Genomic DNA, 19,336 nt, shown 5'->3' on the forward strand with positions numbered 1-19,336 from the left:
GCTGCTTTATTGGCTCCTATTCCAAGTTACACACAAGCAATGCCATAGGAGCAATGGGAACCTCTCTCAGCCCTCTCTCAGCCCTGCAGCTCTGTCTACACCACAGGCAGGGTGTAGACCCTTAGCAATAGGATTAATCCTCAGCATAACCCCTAGCCATGGGAAAGCCATCGGAGTAGCATGCACCAACCTTCCCTGCTGCCACCGTGGAACACAAGCCTCTGTCTGGCTCTTCACCTTTCATCGGCTGCCTGCCCCAGTTGGTGACAGACTGCTCCCCACAGTGAGCCTGACTCCAAGCCTGTCATCGCCAGAGCATAACCTTGATCAAAACAGTCTGGACCAATCTGGTTGTTGGGACGGCATGACAACCAGACCCTAAATCTGCCTGTGGCTAAGGTGACTCTTGCAGGGACCTCACCACCGTCTGTCCATAGGGAACACAGAGCCAGATCTTGACGGAAGGTGAGGACAGCTTGCCATCAGAGCGGTGACTCATGGGAAGAAATGTTTAAAACAGAAGCAACCATTGTTTCCCACACGGAACAGAATGAACAGGGCAGCAGTGGGAATGTCTGTTGGACTCCCAGCCTCCAGCTGCTAGAGGAACTCAAGCAGAGGCTGGGTACCCACAGGGTACAAGGAAGTGAATAATAGGAGCGATGCCATTTCTTTTTTCCTTCTGTTTGACACCTCAGTTTTTTATTGGATTTTATCATAAATCCTAGCGACAACAGTTGGCTGAATTGCTATTTAAGCAACCTGTTTGAAGGGATTGTTTTATATGTATGCTTTGGGAGTATGGGGTTGGTAAATGGGCACCACTGGACTGCCCTGTAGCCCAAGAGCTACATGTAAACGGATACCCAGAACTGTTACTTGTCCAAATTCTTTTCCTGATGCCCCTTCGGTGTTGGCCCCCTGGCTAAACAGATCAATCTGGTAGCTGTTAACCAAACTCACCCTACCAAGTTTGCCGTGACTGTGCTCTGAACAAGTACCATTGCCAATGGGGACAAGACAAGCTGCTAGGCTGAGTATTCTGAGACTCAACGGGTCATTTAGCCCAGGGGTGACTCAGTCATAGGTGAGGGGTCCCCAGGAGGAGAAGACAGTAAGGGGGTGCACAAGCAGATTGTCCTGTAGTAAGTCACAGCAGCCACCAAAGTGAAGAAGAAGCAGGAGGAGGAAGCTCCACCTCTCCCAGCCCAAGGGCTGAGGCCTGGTGGCGTCACACTTCTGAGTAGGGGGGTGGTGCCGGGTCTCCCTCTGGATTCTTAGTGGGTAGACACAAGGCCTCCTCATAGGACGGCAGAGCCACCTGGGAGAGACAGAGAAGACAACTGAGCACCATGAGGTCTAACCTGGGATACAGGGACCCTCCCTCATCTATCAAAATGATGATGACTGCGGCTTGCATGCCTGTGAGACCTGAATATGCTTCCTATTCCCACGGAGGATGCACCTGCCTCGGCCCATTGACCTCAATATCCCAGGGCTTTGATGAACATTCTTGGCCCAAATGCTTTCAAAAGAACTGATCCCCATCCCCCCATCCATGGCTATCAACCTCTGACTGGAGAACGTAAAATGACCCAAGCTGGCCCAGTCAGATACACTACCCTTCCTGCTGCGGCGACTGAAAGGGTAGGGTGTCAGTCCATGGGTTCTGACAGCTCTTTTGCTATGATAGGGAAGGTCTGCCTGAAATTGGGGCACAGACTGAGGAGAGGAGAGGCAAAAGATAGGGCTCAAACCCCAAGATCAGGACTCAGCCACACCTGCATTGGACTTCTAAGTGCTATGGACTACTAAATCCCTCTTGGGACTTAAATCAACAGGAGTTAAGTCTCTGCTACTTGCAGCCAGAAGTGTCTTAATTAAATCAATTTCCATGGTTTGAAGAAAGTGAGCTCCCAACACTTAGCGCAGCTGCAATTTTCCATCACTTGACAGCTGCTGCCAGGAATCCTCTCTCTTTCCCATCCCCCTACCAGAGGTCACCTCCTCCAGGAACTCTTCCCTAGTGCACTGGTGTGCCAGCTCAGTGTTCTAGGTCCCTGTGTTTCATACCAAGGTGTGAACACATCTCAGCAATTGGAATCACTTTAGACTATGCACACCCATAAAACAGATATGCCATCTCAGTGTCCTCTACCCTCCAACATTGAGTACAAGACCAAAGGAACAAGAGGCAGTAAAGGAAGGAGGAAGGATTGAGGGATGGTGGACAGATGGATGACAGTTAGTTGGGTGGTGAGTGATGAGTGAATGGGTGGATGGGTGGATGGATGAGTGGGTGGTGGGTGGATGAATGAATGATGGTTAGATGAGTGGTTGGATGGATGGATGAGTAAATATATGAGATGGATAATGGTTTGATAGATGGGTATATGGGTAAGTGAGTGGGTAGGTAGAAAGATGGATGGATGGATGGATGGATGGATGGATGGATGGATGGATGGATAAGTAGGTGGCTAGAGGGATGAATGAATAGATGGATGGGTTGGTAGATAGGTGGATGATGGATAGATGAGTGAGCAGGGAAATGGGTTGATGGCAGATGACGGATGGGTAAGTGGGTAGACGGATGGTGATGGATGGGTAGGTGGGTAGATGGATGGATGATAGATGTGTAGGTAGGTGGATGGATTATAGATGGGTAGGTAGGTGGATGGATTATAGATGGGTAGGTAGGTGGGTGGATGGATGAGTTGGTGGATGGAATCTTAGACCATCAGAGGCAATGTTGTTTACATTTCTTCTGGTCCAACAATCTTCTTACAAGTACTGAGGCCTGGAGAGGGAACGGAACTGGCCCCAGTGGCATAGCAAGAAAGTGGTAGCCCTGGTATTTGCCCCTTCATCAGGCTCACCTTGAGGAACATCTTGGAGCTGCTGTTCTCTGTGGCCGAATTCGTGTACTTGATGAATCTGTAGCATCTCAACACACACTTGAACATGTAGACCTGGAAAAGAGACCATTTTGGCTGTGCTTTGCCTGCCCTCCTCCTCTTGCATGAGAGGCTCCAGACAGATGTTTGACACCTCCAGAGAGCCACCGCTTGCTCACCCAGAAGTCAGCATCCAAACAGCTGCTCAGATACCCCTCCCGCTCTGGCTTTGGGCTTCCTCACATGCCAGCTTGGCATGCCCCAGAGACTGCCCATCCTGATGCCCAGAGCCACCATGCAGCAAGGGATATCCAGGCTTCTGATCAGTCCTCCAGCCTCCCTGGACACAGACACGCCCTACTCATCCATCTGAGTAATGGGGAACTCACTATCCGAAGGACCCCACCCATCTTGAAACAGAACTCAGCAGTGGGAAAGTCCTCTTCAAAACTGCCTCTGAGCTGAGATTGAGGGCATAGACTATGATCCCAGCACTTGGAAAATGGAGGCAGAAGGATTAAGAGTTCAAAGTCAGCCTGGGCTACATAGTGACTTTGAGGCCAGCCTGGACCCTGTCTCAAAAACAAAACAAAGGCACCTGATACACTGTTTTTCAAGAGCACAGAACAATGTGTGTAGCCTCCACCCACAGGGCTGAAGTCTAACCTAGGACAGCACATTGGGCGAGTGTCACAAAGAGCTATATGCTGGGCCCAGGCGGCTGAGTGCAGATGACTTCACAGGCACACAGACTATAAGCAGAATGTACAGAAGGATTCCAAATCAAGTCAAAGGAGCTGAGGCAGGTGGGCTAGGGAAAGGTTAGAACCAGGAGGGGACCACAGCACACCTCATTCTGCATCCTCATAGTCCATTATGGGGAAACCTGAGCCACTGCACAGCCTGAAACCATGCTTAAAACAGAACCAAGGCTGTGCAGGGCCACTCACCTTCAGGATGAGCACAGTGACAAAGGCCACGGAGAAGATGATCATCATGTTGATGAACTGGCTGTGCGGCATGCCCTCCTGGCTCGGGAGATAATTCTGCAACAATATAGAGCCACATCAACACCTCAGCCCTGGGGGCTCTAGTCCCTCACCAGTCAGGGTCGCAGATACACACACACACGCACACACACACACACACACACACACACACACACACTCCACCTTGGCAACTCCCAGCTCAGGAGTCCCAGGGAAAATGAGGGTAGCTGGTGCTTCCCAGGTTGGGAACCACCTCATGTCTTCCCTAGATGGCTTCAGGGAGCTGCCTAGTCCTCCGACACCTGGCAGGTCACACCCACCACCACCAGGGTAGCTCCAGCTGGGAACAACTTGCTTGACACCAGGTGTGAGAGACACCACCTCTGGGAAAGGAGGAGATATGCCTGCACATTCTTTCTGCCTGTCTTTCTGTTGAAACATCTTGCAACATAGTCCAGACTAGTCTCAGACTCACAGCAATCCTCCTGCCTCAGCCTCCCAAGTGCTGGGATTCCAGGCGAGCACCACTATGCCTGGAACCCCACACATTCTTTGACCCACCTTTTCCTGAATTCAGGAACACTGACCTCTTTCCTGGAGGATGGGCTAGATTCACTTGGGGGCAATGTGAGCTTTCAGGGACAGCCAGCCCGATGCCAGATGAAAACATCCCTATTGATGCCTCCCTTTCTCCTTCCTAACTCATTCGCTGGGAAAGCCAGCAGCCATACCCTGAGGATGCTCAGACTGCCCTACATGAGGTCCACACTGTGAGGAACTGCAGGGGGCATCAATACTGATATAAGGACCCCTGGGGGAGCCAATCACTCGCCTCCAGCCTATCAACCATGCTAGCTGTCACCAACTGAACCACCTAGCAAGCCACCACAAAGTTCCTGGTCCTCATAACTGTGACATAACACGTGTTATTTTAAGTCACCATGCTTGAGGACAGTGACAGCAGTGGACACTTACGGCTCATTGTGGCCTGGCCTCCTTTCACCTTAGAAGTTCTGTCTGACAGTTGCTCCCCGGGTACCTCACTCACACCTGAGTCTTCCCCCTCCCCCCTCCCCGGAAACTCAGCCTCCAACCATGACCCCTTCCCAGCATGGGGGAACACTTTGCCCCCAGCTGCACAGCCAGGATGTGGCCTGGTCTTCCACCAGCACTCACCATGTGGTTCATGGACTTGAAGTTGAGGTAGGTGGGCACTTGCATGTAAGTGCTGCACAGCGTCAAAATGCTCAAGCAGAAGTCGAGCAGCTGCAGGGTCATCAGGGGGACCTTAGAGGGACCCTTAGGAGGACCAAGAGGAAGCATGAAACCTCGTGAGTGGGGCACAGAGTAGCCCTCCCGTGGGAGACCATCCATTAGCCACACCCTCATCAGCTGTACTTAGAGAAAGGGACATGTGATGCTCATATCAGGGTGTGCACAGAGCTAGGACCATGACAGAGGTCTTCTAACTCCCCAGCCCTCCCACCTTCCAACAGCCCAGCCCTTCGAGGACCAGAGCTAGGGGTTGTGAAAGGCAGGTGTGACAGAGCTGTGCCTATTGCGTCCAGCTAGGGCCACCACAGCTCTTCTCCATCCCTCGTTCCTTGGTCTTGACCATCCATCCATCTCGCTGGATTCCGAAAGAGGAATTAGACTAAGAAGACTGAAGCCTGAAAAGGCAACATGCCTTTCTCTCCGGGGTAACCCATGCACGGCCAGTGTGAAACAGCCGTCTCACCAGGCTCTGAGGTCTAGAGACATTACTCTCATCTGGGGCTGGGGCTGCTGCCCTATGGTGGCATTACACACCACGTTCCAACCTCATGCCACCCTTATGTGGTCCTAAAGCAGGAGGTGTAGCCTGCAGAAAAAGGATCCTGCCTGGCAGTGGTTTGCAGGGATCAGGGGCCTTGCTGAAGGATATCGAGGAGGAAAGGGACCATGACCTGGCCAGCCTGCCCAGGTGAGGTCATGCACACGGGTACTCACAGAGCGGGGCCCGGTGGCAAACTTCAGGTAGGCTGGCAACTCGATGTAGGAGCCCAGCAGCGTGAGCAGGCACAGCAGGAAGTCCATGATTTGAAGGGACAGGAAGGGCATCAGGTACTTCTCCCGGTTCTAGAAGGCAGGTTCATCCTGTCAGGCCCCTGACGTGACAACGTCAGGTTGTCACAGTGCTGTCCTGTCCCCATGCAGCCTGTTCCCTCCCTGGCTTTTACTAATGCCACCAGATCAGTGACTAGCCCTGCCTGGATCCACACACCTTCCTGTGAGTCACACTCTGGGGACCGGGAGAGGGGCATCGCAGTGTCTCAGAGGATACCAAGGAACCAGTTCCATACACAGGGGCCGGTTATAGGTTTTGTTTTTCTGTCTTTTGGTTTTTTAAGATGTGATCTCATATACTCTAGGCTGGCCTCAAACTTTCTCTGTAACAGGGATGACCTTGGACTCTTAAATCTCCTGACTCTGCCTCCAGAGCGCTTAGACTGCAGGCAAGCGTCATCATGCCCTGGCTGTGCGGTGCTGGGGCTTGAACCCAGGGCCTTGTGCATGCTGGGCAAGCACTCTACCAACTGAGCCCAGCAAAGGGGTCATGAGATGATGATGTGGGCAAATGGTACTTAGGGGGTGTGGCCTGATTAGAGGTTGAAGGTCACTGGGGGTGCTCTCTGAACTTAGCCATGACACCTTTTCTCTTCTCCTTCCTTCTTGGCTACCATGAAGTGAGCAGCTTTGCCAGCCAAATGCCACTTCCTCCCCACTGTGATGTTCTGCCTCATCTCATATCCAAAGAGAGAGCCAGCACACCGTGGGCTGGAAACACGAGCCAAAATGAACCCTCCTTCTGCATGATTCTCTTGGGTATTTGCATCCCAGCCGTGGGAGCTAGATGACAGACTCCAAGAGCAGAGTCTGGCTCATTGGTTCTTCCTTAAGGACCGACCCACAAGATGTCCATTCTACAGAGAAGGGCACCCTAAAAAGAGACACCAGCTAGATCTGTAATTTGTTAGATGAAGGGACTGAGCACAGGGCCAGAGGCAGGGCTACGAGCAGGTAAAGGCCCAGCGGGAGGAGCCTGCCCTGTGTAGTAGCCACCTTCCTCCAGGTGGTCAAGGCCAGATGTGACAGACCATGGAAAGAGTGCCCAGGAGGTCAGTCAGCGTCTCTCTCCATTGGTGGGAACCCAGAAACCATGCATATATTCTGTCATGAGGGGGTGGGGCAAAGTCACAGAAACAGTAGTACCCTGTGGGGTGAGTGGTATCTAAGCTACTCAGAGGTGATGGAGAAACCCTGTCTGAGTCTTCAGGGATCTCTGCTCTAGGCAGTGTGAGCTCCTGCAGTATCCCCTATAGGCACATCATAGAGTGAGGACACAGACACAGCAGAGGTGGCCAGGGAATGAGACACTGCAGGTCAGCATTAAAGCCACCACTTCTGCCTAACCTGCATCCCCACCATCTGCAGGGCAGGACTCTCTCCAGGTGGCCAAGTGACAAGGTCTACTTCCTACCTGCCGGAGGCCATGGGGCTGATGACTTCTCTTTTGCAGGAAGTAGAATCAATGCCTGATTCAGTCTCCCCCAAATTCCCCCAAGTCACCCCAACTCTGTCTGGATGTGTATAACCACATTTCCAGGATTTCATGAACAAGTGTCCTTCTGCAGTCGGGGGGAGGAGAGGAGGACAGAGACTCTTGTCCCTAAGGAGAAATTATCAATGTCCCTATCCTCTACACTATTGTCCCCTTCTTTTATCTCAAAGCTCCCAACCCTACTCATAGTCCATAGAATGCAGGTCTCCTGTGAGTGCCCCGCTACCCCAAAGCCCCCCTGATAACCGGGCCCAGCCCCCTTGGAGGTCACATCCTAAAAGGTACTGAAAACCGACAGATTATGGAGTCGCACGGGGAACAGAATCTCTCACAGATGGACATATGGAGATCTGTGGGGGACTCAGGACAGCAGGAAGGCATTCGCTCCTGGCCCCTCCGTCCCTGCCCGGGCCTCACCTTGACCACTCCGTACAGCAGGCTGATACTGATGGCAAACAGGACTCCAATGAGCAGGAAGCTGGAGAGCAGGTCGGCTGCAAGGCAGGGCAGAGACTGAGGCAAAGTCTCAGTGGGTTCTGGGGACCAGGCTTTGGGGATCATTAATGTGGGGCTAGGAGTGTGAACAGCAAAGCCTGGGATCAGACCAGGGCAGGAGGCTGGCTCTCCTCAACACGGTGGGGGCTAGGAAAGGCAGAGGGAGAGGCAGGTGGGCAGGACATGTGGCCAATATGGTGGGAACTTTGGTCTAAGTCTCAGAACCTGAGGAAGGCTTTAGCACAAACAGGAGAGAGCCTCATTTGCAGACTAATTACCCCAGGCTAAAGAGTCAGGGGTGCACAGGCATCCAGTGGAGAAGACAGGACCACAGCCCCCAGCCTCTGTGCCCTAACCATGCACTGCCCACAGGCCCCTCCCAACCACCGCTGTCCCCAGACATACCAATCCTGAGGTATGGCATCTTGGAGAATCGGCAGGAGACCTTACCGCGGGCCACCTCCACCACATGCTCAATGAACAGCAAGACGCTCATGACCTGGGGGAGAGTGGAGCACCAGTCAGCCAGGGCTGCCATCCAAGCAGGGTACTGTCAGAGGCTGGAGTGACAGCTTGCCTGGTCAGTGAGCATCCTGGGTAAACATATGGTGTTTAAGTGCCTCGTGTTGGCCCTTCTTCTTCCTTGCTGTGTGACCATGGACAAGTGACCTGACTTCCCACGGCCTCGGTTTCTATGTCTGTAATTAGGGTTCATTCAGAAGCTACCTTAGGTACCACAGGGCAGACTCAGAGTGGACACCCTGCTTCTGGGCTGAAGATCAGGCACCCCAACTGCACCCCTTCCCAGCACCCTCTAATCCAGTACAGGCTCTGGTTGACACAGAACCTTAGTCATCACACCCAAGCATCATGGAGCTTCTAGGCCGTGGGCTGTCGGTGGAGGCCTAAGACACACTGTGGAGTGCCAGGCCCGTGGTGAGCAGTCTCAGGTCACCACAGCTCCAGGAGGAGCTAATAACACCAGCCTGCTAGACTGTGGGGGGCCAGACAGGATGACTGATCAAAGCACATGACAAGCAAGAAAGTTCAGTCTGCACAACAAGGAGTTGGTGTGGCCTGGACCACCGGCTCCAGCAGGGAGGCCTGGGTCTCTTGTTTATTTACTGTCGTGGCTGTTGCATTTAGAGAATGAATGAATGAATGAATGAATGAATGAATGAATGAACGAAACCTATCCCTTGGGGATCCTTACTATCTGGGACAGACAGAAGGTGTGATTCTGACAGGCCTAAGTATTGGGTGTCCCAGTGGCCAAAACTGCAGCTTGAAAGTATGTCAGGGGTCACATTTTGTCCACCCAGCGGCCGTCTGGCAGAAGAGAGCTGGACACCATGCAACCTCATGGACCTCACACCCATCTGTGTCACCCGTGATGGTGACCTCTCCCTGGCCACTCCCACACCTCGGTTTTCACCGTGGGAAGGGTCTCTTCTATGGGCACCTGAGGCCACTGAAAAAAATACAGGAGGGCCACAGAGCAAGGCCCCATGTTAATGGCCTTCCACCCACAAAGCCTCCAGCTGCACCAGCCCGGAGGACACTGTTCCGCCATGGCCAAACGCTTCAGTGAGCAGCCAAGCTCCCAAGAAGCAATTGGTTCTTTCAAGGCAGCCATGAGAGGACAGAGGACAGAGAGGGGGATTTCCAGGCTTAGCCTCTCCCTCACTGACCCTGGACTCCACCTGACTGCAGTCCTGAGACTCTCCCAGGCTTCAGGAAGCTGGCTGACGGTGTCTTGGGGATCCTCGCTGTCCTCTCTCCAGAGGCGAGCCAGGCGTCATTGAACCTGCTGTGCCACGCCAGCAACCTCTCACCACACAGGTGACCTTTTGTGGCTATGAACGCTGCACCCTGAGTTAGCCACTGACCTCTCTGGGCTTTGAAATGAGGACGGACACCTTCCAAGGTTGCTGCAGGGTCACAGGGCACACAGGGGTTCAGAGCCCGTATACAGCTTGAGCAGGTCTGGGCACCCACATGGGAGGGGCATGAGGGAGAAGGCAGGCCAGGGACCGAGGGCCGGGCAGAGTGATGAGAGAAGGCATCAGGCTGAGCGTGCCAGCCACGCAGATGAGAAGGGGCGGCCCCACTTTCCTGGCGTCAGCCTGGCATAAGTGACGGGGCTGCGTCAGGACCGGTGATGGAGCAAACACCAGTGGGCGTGCTGGGAGGCAAGTAAGTAACGGCTGTGGTCGCCGTGATGAAAATACTGCCGCTGAACTGATGACATGGATGGGAGATGACAGGGCCGTGTTCAGATGCCACGGTGATAAGAGGAGGGTGCGCATAGTGGGCGGGGTTACTGACGTCAGACCTCTCGCTCTGGGTTCAAATAAGGCAGGACGAGAAGGGGGAGGTACGCAAATGGTGGAGCTGGAAAGATGCCTTCATCTCCCTAGAGGACAGCTTCCCAGCATCCACAGGGTGCTCACAACCACTGTAACTCCAGTTCCGGGGGACCGGCTGCCCTCTCCTGACCTCTGCGGGTGAGCGAAATATCCGTACGGGTGAAGGTAATAAAAAAAATAATTTCAAAACAATTAAGAACAGCCCCGTTCTCTGGGGCTCTCCCGGGAGCCCTGTTTACGGGCAAAGCCGCATCCTAAACCCCCATGGTATCTCCTGGTTCTTCCTTAGCAGATGTTAATCCCACCCCAAGCACCTCAAGAGCCACCTCATAAACGACTCATCTAAAGGAGAAAGGGGAAGTGGGGAGGTCTCCTAGCAACGCTTTGAGATGAACTGGAGAGTCATGCCCAGGCCTGTCCTCACCCTTCACCAACAGTGAATCCCTGGTGCCACCCACACCCTTCCACCATTGACCCATGGGTGCATCAGCCCTGACTGTGTCCTGCCGCTGGGCCTGGAGCCTTGAGAAGCTGCAGAACACAAGGCCTAAATGTTTATCCCACCCTGAGGAACGCAGATCAAGGCATCTGTGAGGACACAGAGGAGACAGAAGTGTCAGCAGCCTGAAGAAGTTCCCTTCCCCTTCCTCCTTCCTGTCCCAGCTTATCAGGGTGCGTGGCAGGGTGCACTATCTCCTCTGCACACCCCCAGCCTCCAGATGCCACCCCAACACCGCAACACCCTCACTCTGCTTGCACACTCCACTGCGCCCTGCTGTCTCCCTCGCCACCGCCTAGGTCCAGAGTCACCAGAGCTGGCTTTGCTCCCCCAGCCCTGATGGTCCTCCCCAGCCCTGATGGTCCTCCCCAGCCTTGATGGTCCTCCCCAGCCCTGCCCCAGTGTCATTAACTGTCCCTCCGCACTGCCTGAACTCTCTCTAGGGGCTTAGAGGCCCTGGATGTGGTGGTGCATGCCTATAATCCCAACACCTGCCAGGCGCAAGCAAGAGGATCAGGAGCTCTGGGTTATCCTTGGGAACATACAGAGTTCAAGACCAGCCTGGACAACAGGAGACCTTGTCTCCAAAAGAGAAGGAAAGACAGGAAAAGGAAAGAAAGGAGGGAATGAGGGAGGCAGGAAGAGAGAGAGAGAAGCCGGGCAGTAGTGGCACATTCCTTTAATTCCAGCACTCTGGAGGCAGAGACAGGTGGATCTCAGTGAGTTTGAGGCCAGCCTGGTCTACAAGAACTAGTTCAGAACAGGCTCCAAAGCTACAGAGAAACCCTGTCTCGGAAAATAAAAGAGAGAGAGAAGGAAAAACAAAAAAGAACCCCAGTATAGTCACGAGTCCTGTGTGGGCCTCACCAGGCCACTTAAACTTCTCTGTACCTCAGCTTCCCAAGATAGAAGAGAGAGCAGAACCCTCCCACCTCAGAGAGTCATTGTGAGGAGAAAATGAGTACACATCTATCTGCCACAAAAGATGATGACCCCAAAAGATAGGCTGATCCCCACAGAGCACCTGTGTAAGAACAAGAAACACAAGCTACAAGTAGGGGCAACTAGAAGCCACTAGAAGCCTCAGAGCCCGAACCACCCTGGCCCTGTCTTCCTTCACAGGGAGGCAGACAAATAAACACCCGAGAGGCTCACACTGTGAGACCCTGTGCAGCAAAGGAGGGGCCAGAGGGCTAAGGTGACCTCAGGAGTCGAAGGCCGTGAAGCCACCACCCTGGAGCGCTCCAAGCACTGAGGCAGTCACAGGCAGTCACAGGGCAAAGCAGTGACCAGAGGGACACCTCAGGGGACAGTTGCTTGGTGAGAGTTGGTCACGATTTGGGACGGAGATGTCTATATGTTTCTAGGGGTAAGTAACCAGTTAATGGATTATAGAAATGAAAGTCACTAGGGCCTGACTGCCACCTGCTGCCTGCCAGGCCTCGGCACTTACGAAAGATGACTCAGGCCAAGCCAACCGCTGTAGCAGCTGCCAAGGCAGAGTACAGAGACATAAGGTGCAGACCTGAGGACACGAGGGGAGCTCGGAGACTCCGGGGGCTCAGGGGAGGATTCTTGGTGGAAGAGAACATCCCTGGAAAGGGCTCAGTCATAGCAGATGGCAAAAGGGAAGGACAGAGCCTCCACCCAGGAACAGAGGCACCCCAACTAGTAATTGAGATTGGCAGTTGTCCAATCACACGGTGAAGTCCCCCACCCCATTAGTGACAGCAGTTATATGGCTGGGGACAGTGTAGGACAAGCTGGGAACACATGATGGGCGTGGAGTCATCCTCCAGAAGTCAGGGCACACACTGAGGCCCGAGCAGCAGAGCTGAGGGGCGTTGATGATGTTGATGACATCTGACACAGTTTACCACCAGGGGCCCCGGACATGCTGGACCCAGAGCGCTGGCAGTCAGTTCCAGCTCTCTGGAGATCCCCTTCCCCAGCAAGGCCACCCAATGGAAGAGAAGACAGGAGGTGGGTCTGCCCAGAGACACAGGAGGCAGGAATGGACAGAACGCCAGAGATGCCCTGGGATGAGGGTCCACCCGACTAATCACCCTTCATGGGCAGCCTTGTGACTGCTGTTCTCCAGGCTCAGCCCTCAGCCTGGTTGCTCCTCTTTAACTTCCTGTATACCCACCCCAAGCAGTTCCTTATACCACCACTTCCTGTTTATCTTGTTAATTGAAGTTAACAAAAACAAACAAACAAAAACAAACAAAAAAAACCCACCACCTCCTCAAAACACTAAACCCAACAACACAATAAACTACAAGGCTGGAGGATCAGGTTCAATGACTGTGGAGGGCTGGAACGCTAAAGGCCCCAGTCAGCTTGTAGAGGCTCTCTTTAGCCCCTAAACGGCCACATATTTCCCACCTCGGTGTTTAACCTGATGACTTTGCCACTGTTGGATAAACCCTTTCAGAATGTGCTAACAGATGCCAAGCCTCCACCAGCCAAAGGCTAAAAGTGTCCCAGATAAGCCTCAGAGACCCATGGCACCGACGTCCGTGCTCAGCTATGACAAAGGACTTCCGCCACTGCATTTGGAAAGTCTGTTGATTTATGACTTTCCTTGTTCTGCTTCTATAAATAAAAAATAGTACAAACCTGTTACTGCATTAAGACATGGTGCCCGAGTAACCCGAACACACGTCTGCCCTTCTCAGGGCAAAGACCTCCAATAACAGCAGTGAGTGTTATGGCAGCTGTAATTATTAGGCACCTACTGCATACGAGGTCCTCCCCTGAATGCTGACCTAGGCCCTCCGAGGCAGGCTCTGTCAGGATCCCCACTTTCCCCACGGTGCAGGTAATGATCAAATTGAGTCTTGACGTGTGGCTTCCATGTCTAAGATTATGTCCGCTGGGAACATCAGCCCATGGCTGCTGGGAACACCACTGTGTCCCCTGCCTCCATCTGGATCAGGAACCCAGGCTCTTTTGTTCTTTATCTGATGAGCCAGTTGGCCTGTCCCCTCAGCAGCCCTTTTTGGCTTCCCTGTGCCTCAGTTTCCTCTTCTAAAGAACTGAGGGCTTGTGTGGAGATGACTGCTGTCTGGGGCTCACCCTGGGGACACCGGCTCCCCAGGCAACTGGGGGATCCTGAGGCTCTGTCCTGAGGTTCCTCCAGATAGGATCAGAGCCGTGTGTCTCTGGCTGCTTTCTTGGGGTTCTGAGCCCCCCTTCTAAGGCAGGTGGGTTTCCTGGGAGACTCAAGCTCAGAGCCAATCCCTTTTTCTGGGTCACTGCTCTAGGCTGAGAATAAAAACCTTGATTCTTGGGTCACTGTGTCCAGGTGATGGCAGAGGAACCGTGGCCTGCCCGCAACCAGCCCTAAGTCAGGGCAGCTCCCACCCCGCTAGTGGAGAGGTGTTTCAGTGCCTCCCTAGCTACACCCTTCTCAGGACAGGAAGACCCTCAAATAAGATGTCCAAAATGATGCTGAGGAGGGGCCAGGCCCCTGGGCTAACCCTGCTGGCCTCTCCACTGTAGATAGGAAACACAGAGGTGGCTGGATCTTGCCTCTGTCCAGGCCAGGGTATCGGGCAAGGAGGCGCCACGCTCCAGACCTTAGTTGAGACTTTCCCTACTGAAACAACGGGCCTGATTTTCAGATCCCTGGTGAGCACACATGCTTTCAAAGGGGAAATGACCTCTGTGGTTGAGCCCCATTGCCAGCCATGAACACTCACCCACATGTCAACCCCATGGACACCCAGGACTACCAAGTTGAAAACCTACAAAGAATCACCCTTGGCACAGAGACCATTGGCCTTGGCTAACAGCTGGAAACACTGAGGCCCAGATGGCAAAGATGGTCATGTTTCCGATCAGAACGTGACACATATCAACTCACTACCCACAGCATGAAGTTTGAGAAGGAAGCCTGGAGTTCTGAGGCAGGCAAGCCAGTGGGGCTTCCTGGAAGAGGAAGCTACCTGGAAGATCATAAGAGAAAAAATGAATTCCAGAAGACTGAGGGAGGAGAGGGACCTCCCAGACAGGCCAGCTGCCCCAGCCAGGACCTAGCAAGGAGTCCTGTTGCTCCTTGTCTACACGCTGCACACAGTGAAGGATGTACCACCTGGTTTTCTGTGTACAGCACGACACTCTATTGACACATTAAAGCTCCTTTGCTTGTAGACACAGTGCCTGTGAGTCCCCGCCCTATATGCCCATAAGCCACTCACTAGACTTGGACATGGGAATGGATGGCTGTCCCACGAAGAAGCCCCAGTCCTCTGTGTGTCTAGTCTACCCTCCAGAAGGCAGAACCTCACTCCCAACTCCATGCATATGAGCTGGGTAAAGAGCCACTCCCCAAAGGGAAAGGGGAGAAAGAAAACTCTGCAGAGAAGATGCCCGCCAGGGGGTCAATGTCACCTCTGTCCCCATCTGAGAGGTGGGTAGTAAACCCCTCTACACAGTGCCTTAAGCATTACTGATCCTCCTCCCTGGTGCACAGGAACCTGGGCTCCTCCCTGGTGCACAGGAACCTGGGCTCCTCCCTGGTGCACAGGAACCTGGACTCTTTGTGACAGCCCACCAGGCAACCCCCAGTGAGGCACAGTCCACAAAATGCCCGACAGAGAGCCTCAGAACCATCCCAGCTTCAAATCCAGGAGACTCTGGGAGCCCCGAGAGCCTGCTGCTGCCCAGAAGAACCCAAGAAGGGTGATGGCCCAGAGAGACTCTGAAACAGAAAAAGGATAAGGACAGAAAGAGAAAGCACAGAGTGTGGGTACTGATGTGCAATTGTCACAGGTGTGTCCCACTGACGTGAGACACAGGCGGCACGGAAGACAGGTGGGGGCACTTGGGAGTTCTCTGTGCACTAACTCTGTCATTTCCTCTAAGTCAGAAACTGTTCCAAAACCAAAATGTGTGCTTTAGAAAGTAGTCTATGTGCTGGGTCTAGTGGTTCAGGCCCGTCATCCAAATGTCCTGAAGGCTGAGGGAGAAAGCACACAAGTTCCAGGCCACCCTGGGACAAAATAAAGAGATGGCTGGGGATACTATCCCTGCCAGCGAGTTTCCCTGGCATGTGTGAGGCTCTGGGTCCCAGTGACACAGCTTGGGAGCAGGGTCTGGTGGAGCACACCTGTAAACACAGCTGCGGAGAGGCCGAAGCAGGAGAGTGAGCTCCAGGCCAGCTTGGGCTTCATAAAAGACCTTGTCGCAAAGAAATAAAATAAAATAAAGCAAATACAGAACAAAGCAGGGGGGACACAGAGGTTTCACAGTCCACAAGCTAATAGCAGCCCAGTTGCTCATTGTATCATCCCCACAGCAGGTACCAGCTCCATGCCCCACCCTATATCAGGAATACGGGAATACAGCAGAGGAGAGCGCAGGAATGTCTCTAGCAGAAGGTCTGCTGGGGTCCTCTCCGCTCTCCTTGTCTCCTGCCCCGGACTTAGGACACCCTGGGCAGGACTCAAGAGACCAGTGAAGAGCACTTTCACTTCCGTATGCAAGCCTGGGAACCTGAAGCCTCCATCCAGACCACAAGCCACGCTGCCAGGTAGGATCTTCCCGTAATTGTGCCCCGCGGTTCCCTGAAGCGTGGTCCTATCTCAGGCGTCAATGGCCCAATTTAACCCTCACCCAAGTCCACAAATAGCTCACAACATACAGAGCTGTCACCCATGGCTGGCTCCAGATGACAGCACCTTGAGTGACTGGTACATCTGGCCGTGGCTTCTCTTTTTCTAGCCAGATGTGTGAGTTCCTGCTGGCACACCTGCCACCCACCTGCTGCACCAAAGGAAAGACCCTAGCCCCTTTTTCTGAGAAGAAACAGGAGTCTCGAGTCAAGGGGGTAGGAAAATAAGCTGTGTACCCTAGCCCAGCCCCTGGGATGGGTGTCTGTCTTCCAGGCTGCTCATCTGCTCGTCTGCCCCCTGTGGCTCTAGAACACTCCATGGCTCTGCATGTCTCACATACTAAGCAGCGGTTCTACAGCCTGCACAATCATGGCCCCCACCTAGGGACTCGAATGGTGGCTAGGGGGTGACTCCTGGCAGACAATGCAAAGACCCACCCAGCCCCAAATAGCAGCGGAACACAGGGGAAAAGGGTCGAAGGCCCAACCTCACATAAAGCTGTTGGCACTTCCTCCTCTCCAGCCTCCCTGGCAGCCTCAGTAGGGCCCTTGTAGCAGTGAACACTTCCCCAACCACACTGGGGCCAAACCCTGCCCTTCCACCCATGGTGCCCCTTCCAAGAAGCCTTCCTGGACCACTTGGCCCACAGTCTCCAGGTTCCTATGGAAATAGGACATCACTCACCCATCCATAGCCAAGGAGCTTGAATGGTATGAGCAAGAAGAAACCTCAATGGTCATGCAGTACAGCCCACTGGGGTGGTTTTATTGTTTAAATATATTTAATATATTCTGAGATACCAGACGATCAGACGGGAATGTCCTTCTCAGAAAGGCAGGAACACAGTCACCAGAGCAGGCAGAGCAAGGGTCCCCGCTGCCGCAAGCCCCTCCACCTCACTGAAGCCACTTAGAGACCTCTTGGCACTCTGCCAACATCTGAGTTAGAAACCCCCCAGTCCACAGCCCCCCAGTCCACTTTAGAAAGGGAAGCAGCCCAAAGTCAGATTTTCTCAGAAACTCAAACAGCTGGCTAGAGCAGAGCTGGCTTAAGAACCTCGCCACATCCTTCCCAGAACACTGTGCCATCCCCAAGACGACAGCCTGAAAGACTTGATGCTGAGACAAAGTGCCACCGCCCCTGTCAGCTCCCTCTGAGCTCCCCCTGATGGCAACCTCTGGATCGGGGGTTCTCAACCTGTGGGTCACAACCCCTTTGGCAAACACCTATCTCCAATCATATATATATATTTCATACCAGTAGCAAAATTACAGTTATGAAGAAGCAATGAAAATAATTTTATGGTTGGGGGTCGCCACAACACGAAGAACTGTATTTATTAAAGGGTCACAGCGTTAGGAAGGCTGGGAACCGCTGCTTTACATGGACAGGTCGGGGCACACATAAAAAGGCAGTGGACTGTGTTAAGTGGCAGCCCTCACACTTTATAGATACCAGCTTCACCCACACAACAGCCTCTCACATGGTTCTTATCATCCTTATCGTCTTTTGATCTAAGGAAGCAGGCTCAGAGAGGTTATACCAGTCACCCAAGGTTACACAGCAAAGGCTGGGAAGCGGGGAGGGCAGGGAGACATACACAAGAGCCTATGGACAGAGCAGGCTCTTACCACTGCCCAGCCACCCTGCCTGTGGCCGGAAGCAGATGTCACCAGGCTCAGCAGCCTACGGATTTAGGTTGATTTTGAGGAAGCACTTCCAGGCCCAGGAGAGTTGCTAGCCACAGGCTCTGTCTGAGTCAGTGAAGCAGGAAGATGCCTGGGCCTCAGGGAGCTGCTTGTGGCCAGGGGCTGGGGGTAGAGGGGCAGGGGGCAAGGGGGGTGTAGATCTGAGCAGAATAGAACAGAGACCCGACTTTGGGCCTCTGGGAGCTGCGTGTGGCCAGGGGCTGGGGGCAGATGTAGATCCAAGCAGAACAGAACAGAGACCCCAGCCTTGGGCCAATCCAGAGAGACTTTTCCCTGGGGACTGTGACTTGCCCAGGGTCATGATGTGGCAAGCCTGGAGTCACTGAGTCATGCTGGCTGCACCAAGCAGTTCCCCAAAGCTTAGAACTTGAGCTGCCCTGGAAGGGAGAAGCCAGTGGTTTGACTGAGCTGTGAGCTGAGAGGAACAGGGTTCCCTGAATCTACTGGAAGCCCAGTAGGTGTGACCCCAGATCCCAGCCCTGGGATAGGGCCCAGAAAGCCCTGCAGCCAGGCTTGTGTGGGACCCACATCCTGGAACCATCCCAGCCTGCCCATCTCTTCACCCACCGACAGCCTTAAGGGCACTGCTCTGATTCCATCTGACAAAGGCTGCTGAGCCCAGGGCAGCACAAGGTTGTCCAGAGTCCCACAGACAACTGATACGCAGTAATCCACCTGTTGGAAGGTCGCAGTGGGTCGTCACGCATTGGCACACGCACATACATGCACACACATACAACACCCCAGACACCCCAGTACTCACTATGTGGTAAATAGCCAGGGCGGTGGTGGCGACTCGGACGTTGAAGCAACAGCATGTCTGCCGGACCTGTGCCGCGCGGGAGGCCATGGTGCAGTGTCCCCTGTTCCAAGGCTCTGAGCAACAAGGAGTCCTGGGCTCACAGCAGGGCAAAAAAAGAGGAAGCTGCCGGCTGCCCGCCTCACTTCCGCCTTGCCCTCAGACAGTGGGGGCCAAGTCTGTATGTCTGGGGTAAAACAGCTGCAGTGGGGGGGAGGAGGAAGCGGGGAGGGTCACATCCGACCTCAGGGAACCTGACTGAGGCATCTACCACTCCCAGGAGCACCAGTGCTCTGGGGCTGGGCTAAGCATTCATACACACCGCTTCCTGGATGCTAAACACCACCCTTAGAAGCGCAT

At 53.7% G+C, this 19,336-nt stretch overlaps 1 protein-coding gene across 1 annotated transcript; it reads right to left on the minus strand.

Annotated features, from left to right (window-relative positions):
* Nucleotides 1-19,130, minus strand: Laptm5 (lysosomal protein transmembrane 5). Its single transcript, XM_057784537.1, has 8 exons — nucleotides 18,941-19,130; nucleotides 8,385-8,478; nucleotides 7,902-7,978; nucleotides 5,873-6,001; nucleotides 5,060-5,182; nucleotides 3,845-3,940; nucleotides 2,877-2,969; nucleotides 1-1,321 (listed from the first exon to the last, which is right to left on the minus strand). The coding sequence occupies exons 1-8, from the start codon at nucleotides 19,025-19,027 to the stop codon at nucleotides 1,232-1,234; spliced, it is 789 nt and encodes a 262-aa protein (XP_057640520.1). The 5' UTR covers nucleotides 19,028-19,130; the 3' UTR covers nucleotides 1-1,231.
* Between the last annotated feature and the right edge of the window lie 206 nt (nucleotides 19,131-19,336).

The sequence above is a fragment of the Chionomys nivalis genome, chromosome 11 (assembly GCF_950005125.1).
Source record: "Chionomys nivalis chromosome 11, mChiNiv1.1, whole genome shotgun sequence".
In the NCBI taxonomy this organism is placed as follows: Eukaryota; Metazoa; Chordata; class Mammalia; order Rodentia; family Cricetidae; genus Chionomys; species Chionomys nivalis.

Excerpts from the sequence above, each read along its gene's own strand:
- Laptm5 (XM_057784537.1), bottom strand. The coding sequence starts at position 19,027 with ATGGCCTCCCGCGCGGCACAGGTCCGGCAGACATGCTGTTGCTTCAAC. Across the intron at positions 6,002-7,901 it reads TGCTGTACGGAGTGGTCAAG|AACCGGGAGAAGTACCTGAT; the intron begins GTGAGGCCCGGG and ends CCTGCCTTCTAG. Across the intron at positions 1,322-2,876 it reads GCTCCAAGATGTTCCTCAAG|GTGGCTCTGCCGTCCTATGA; the intron begins GTGAGCCTGATG and ends TGTCTCTCCCAG.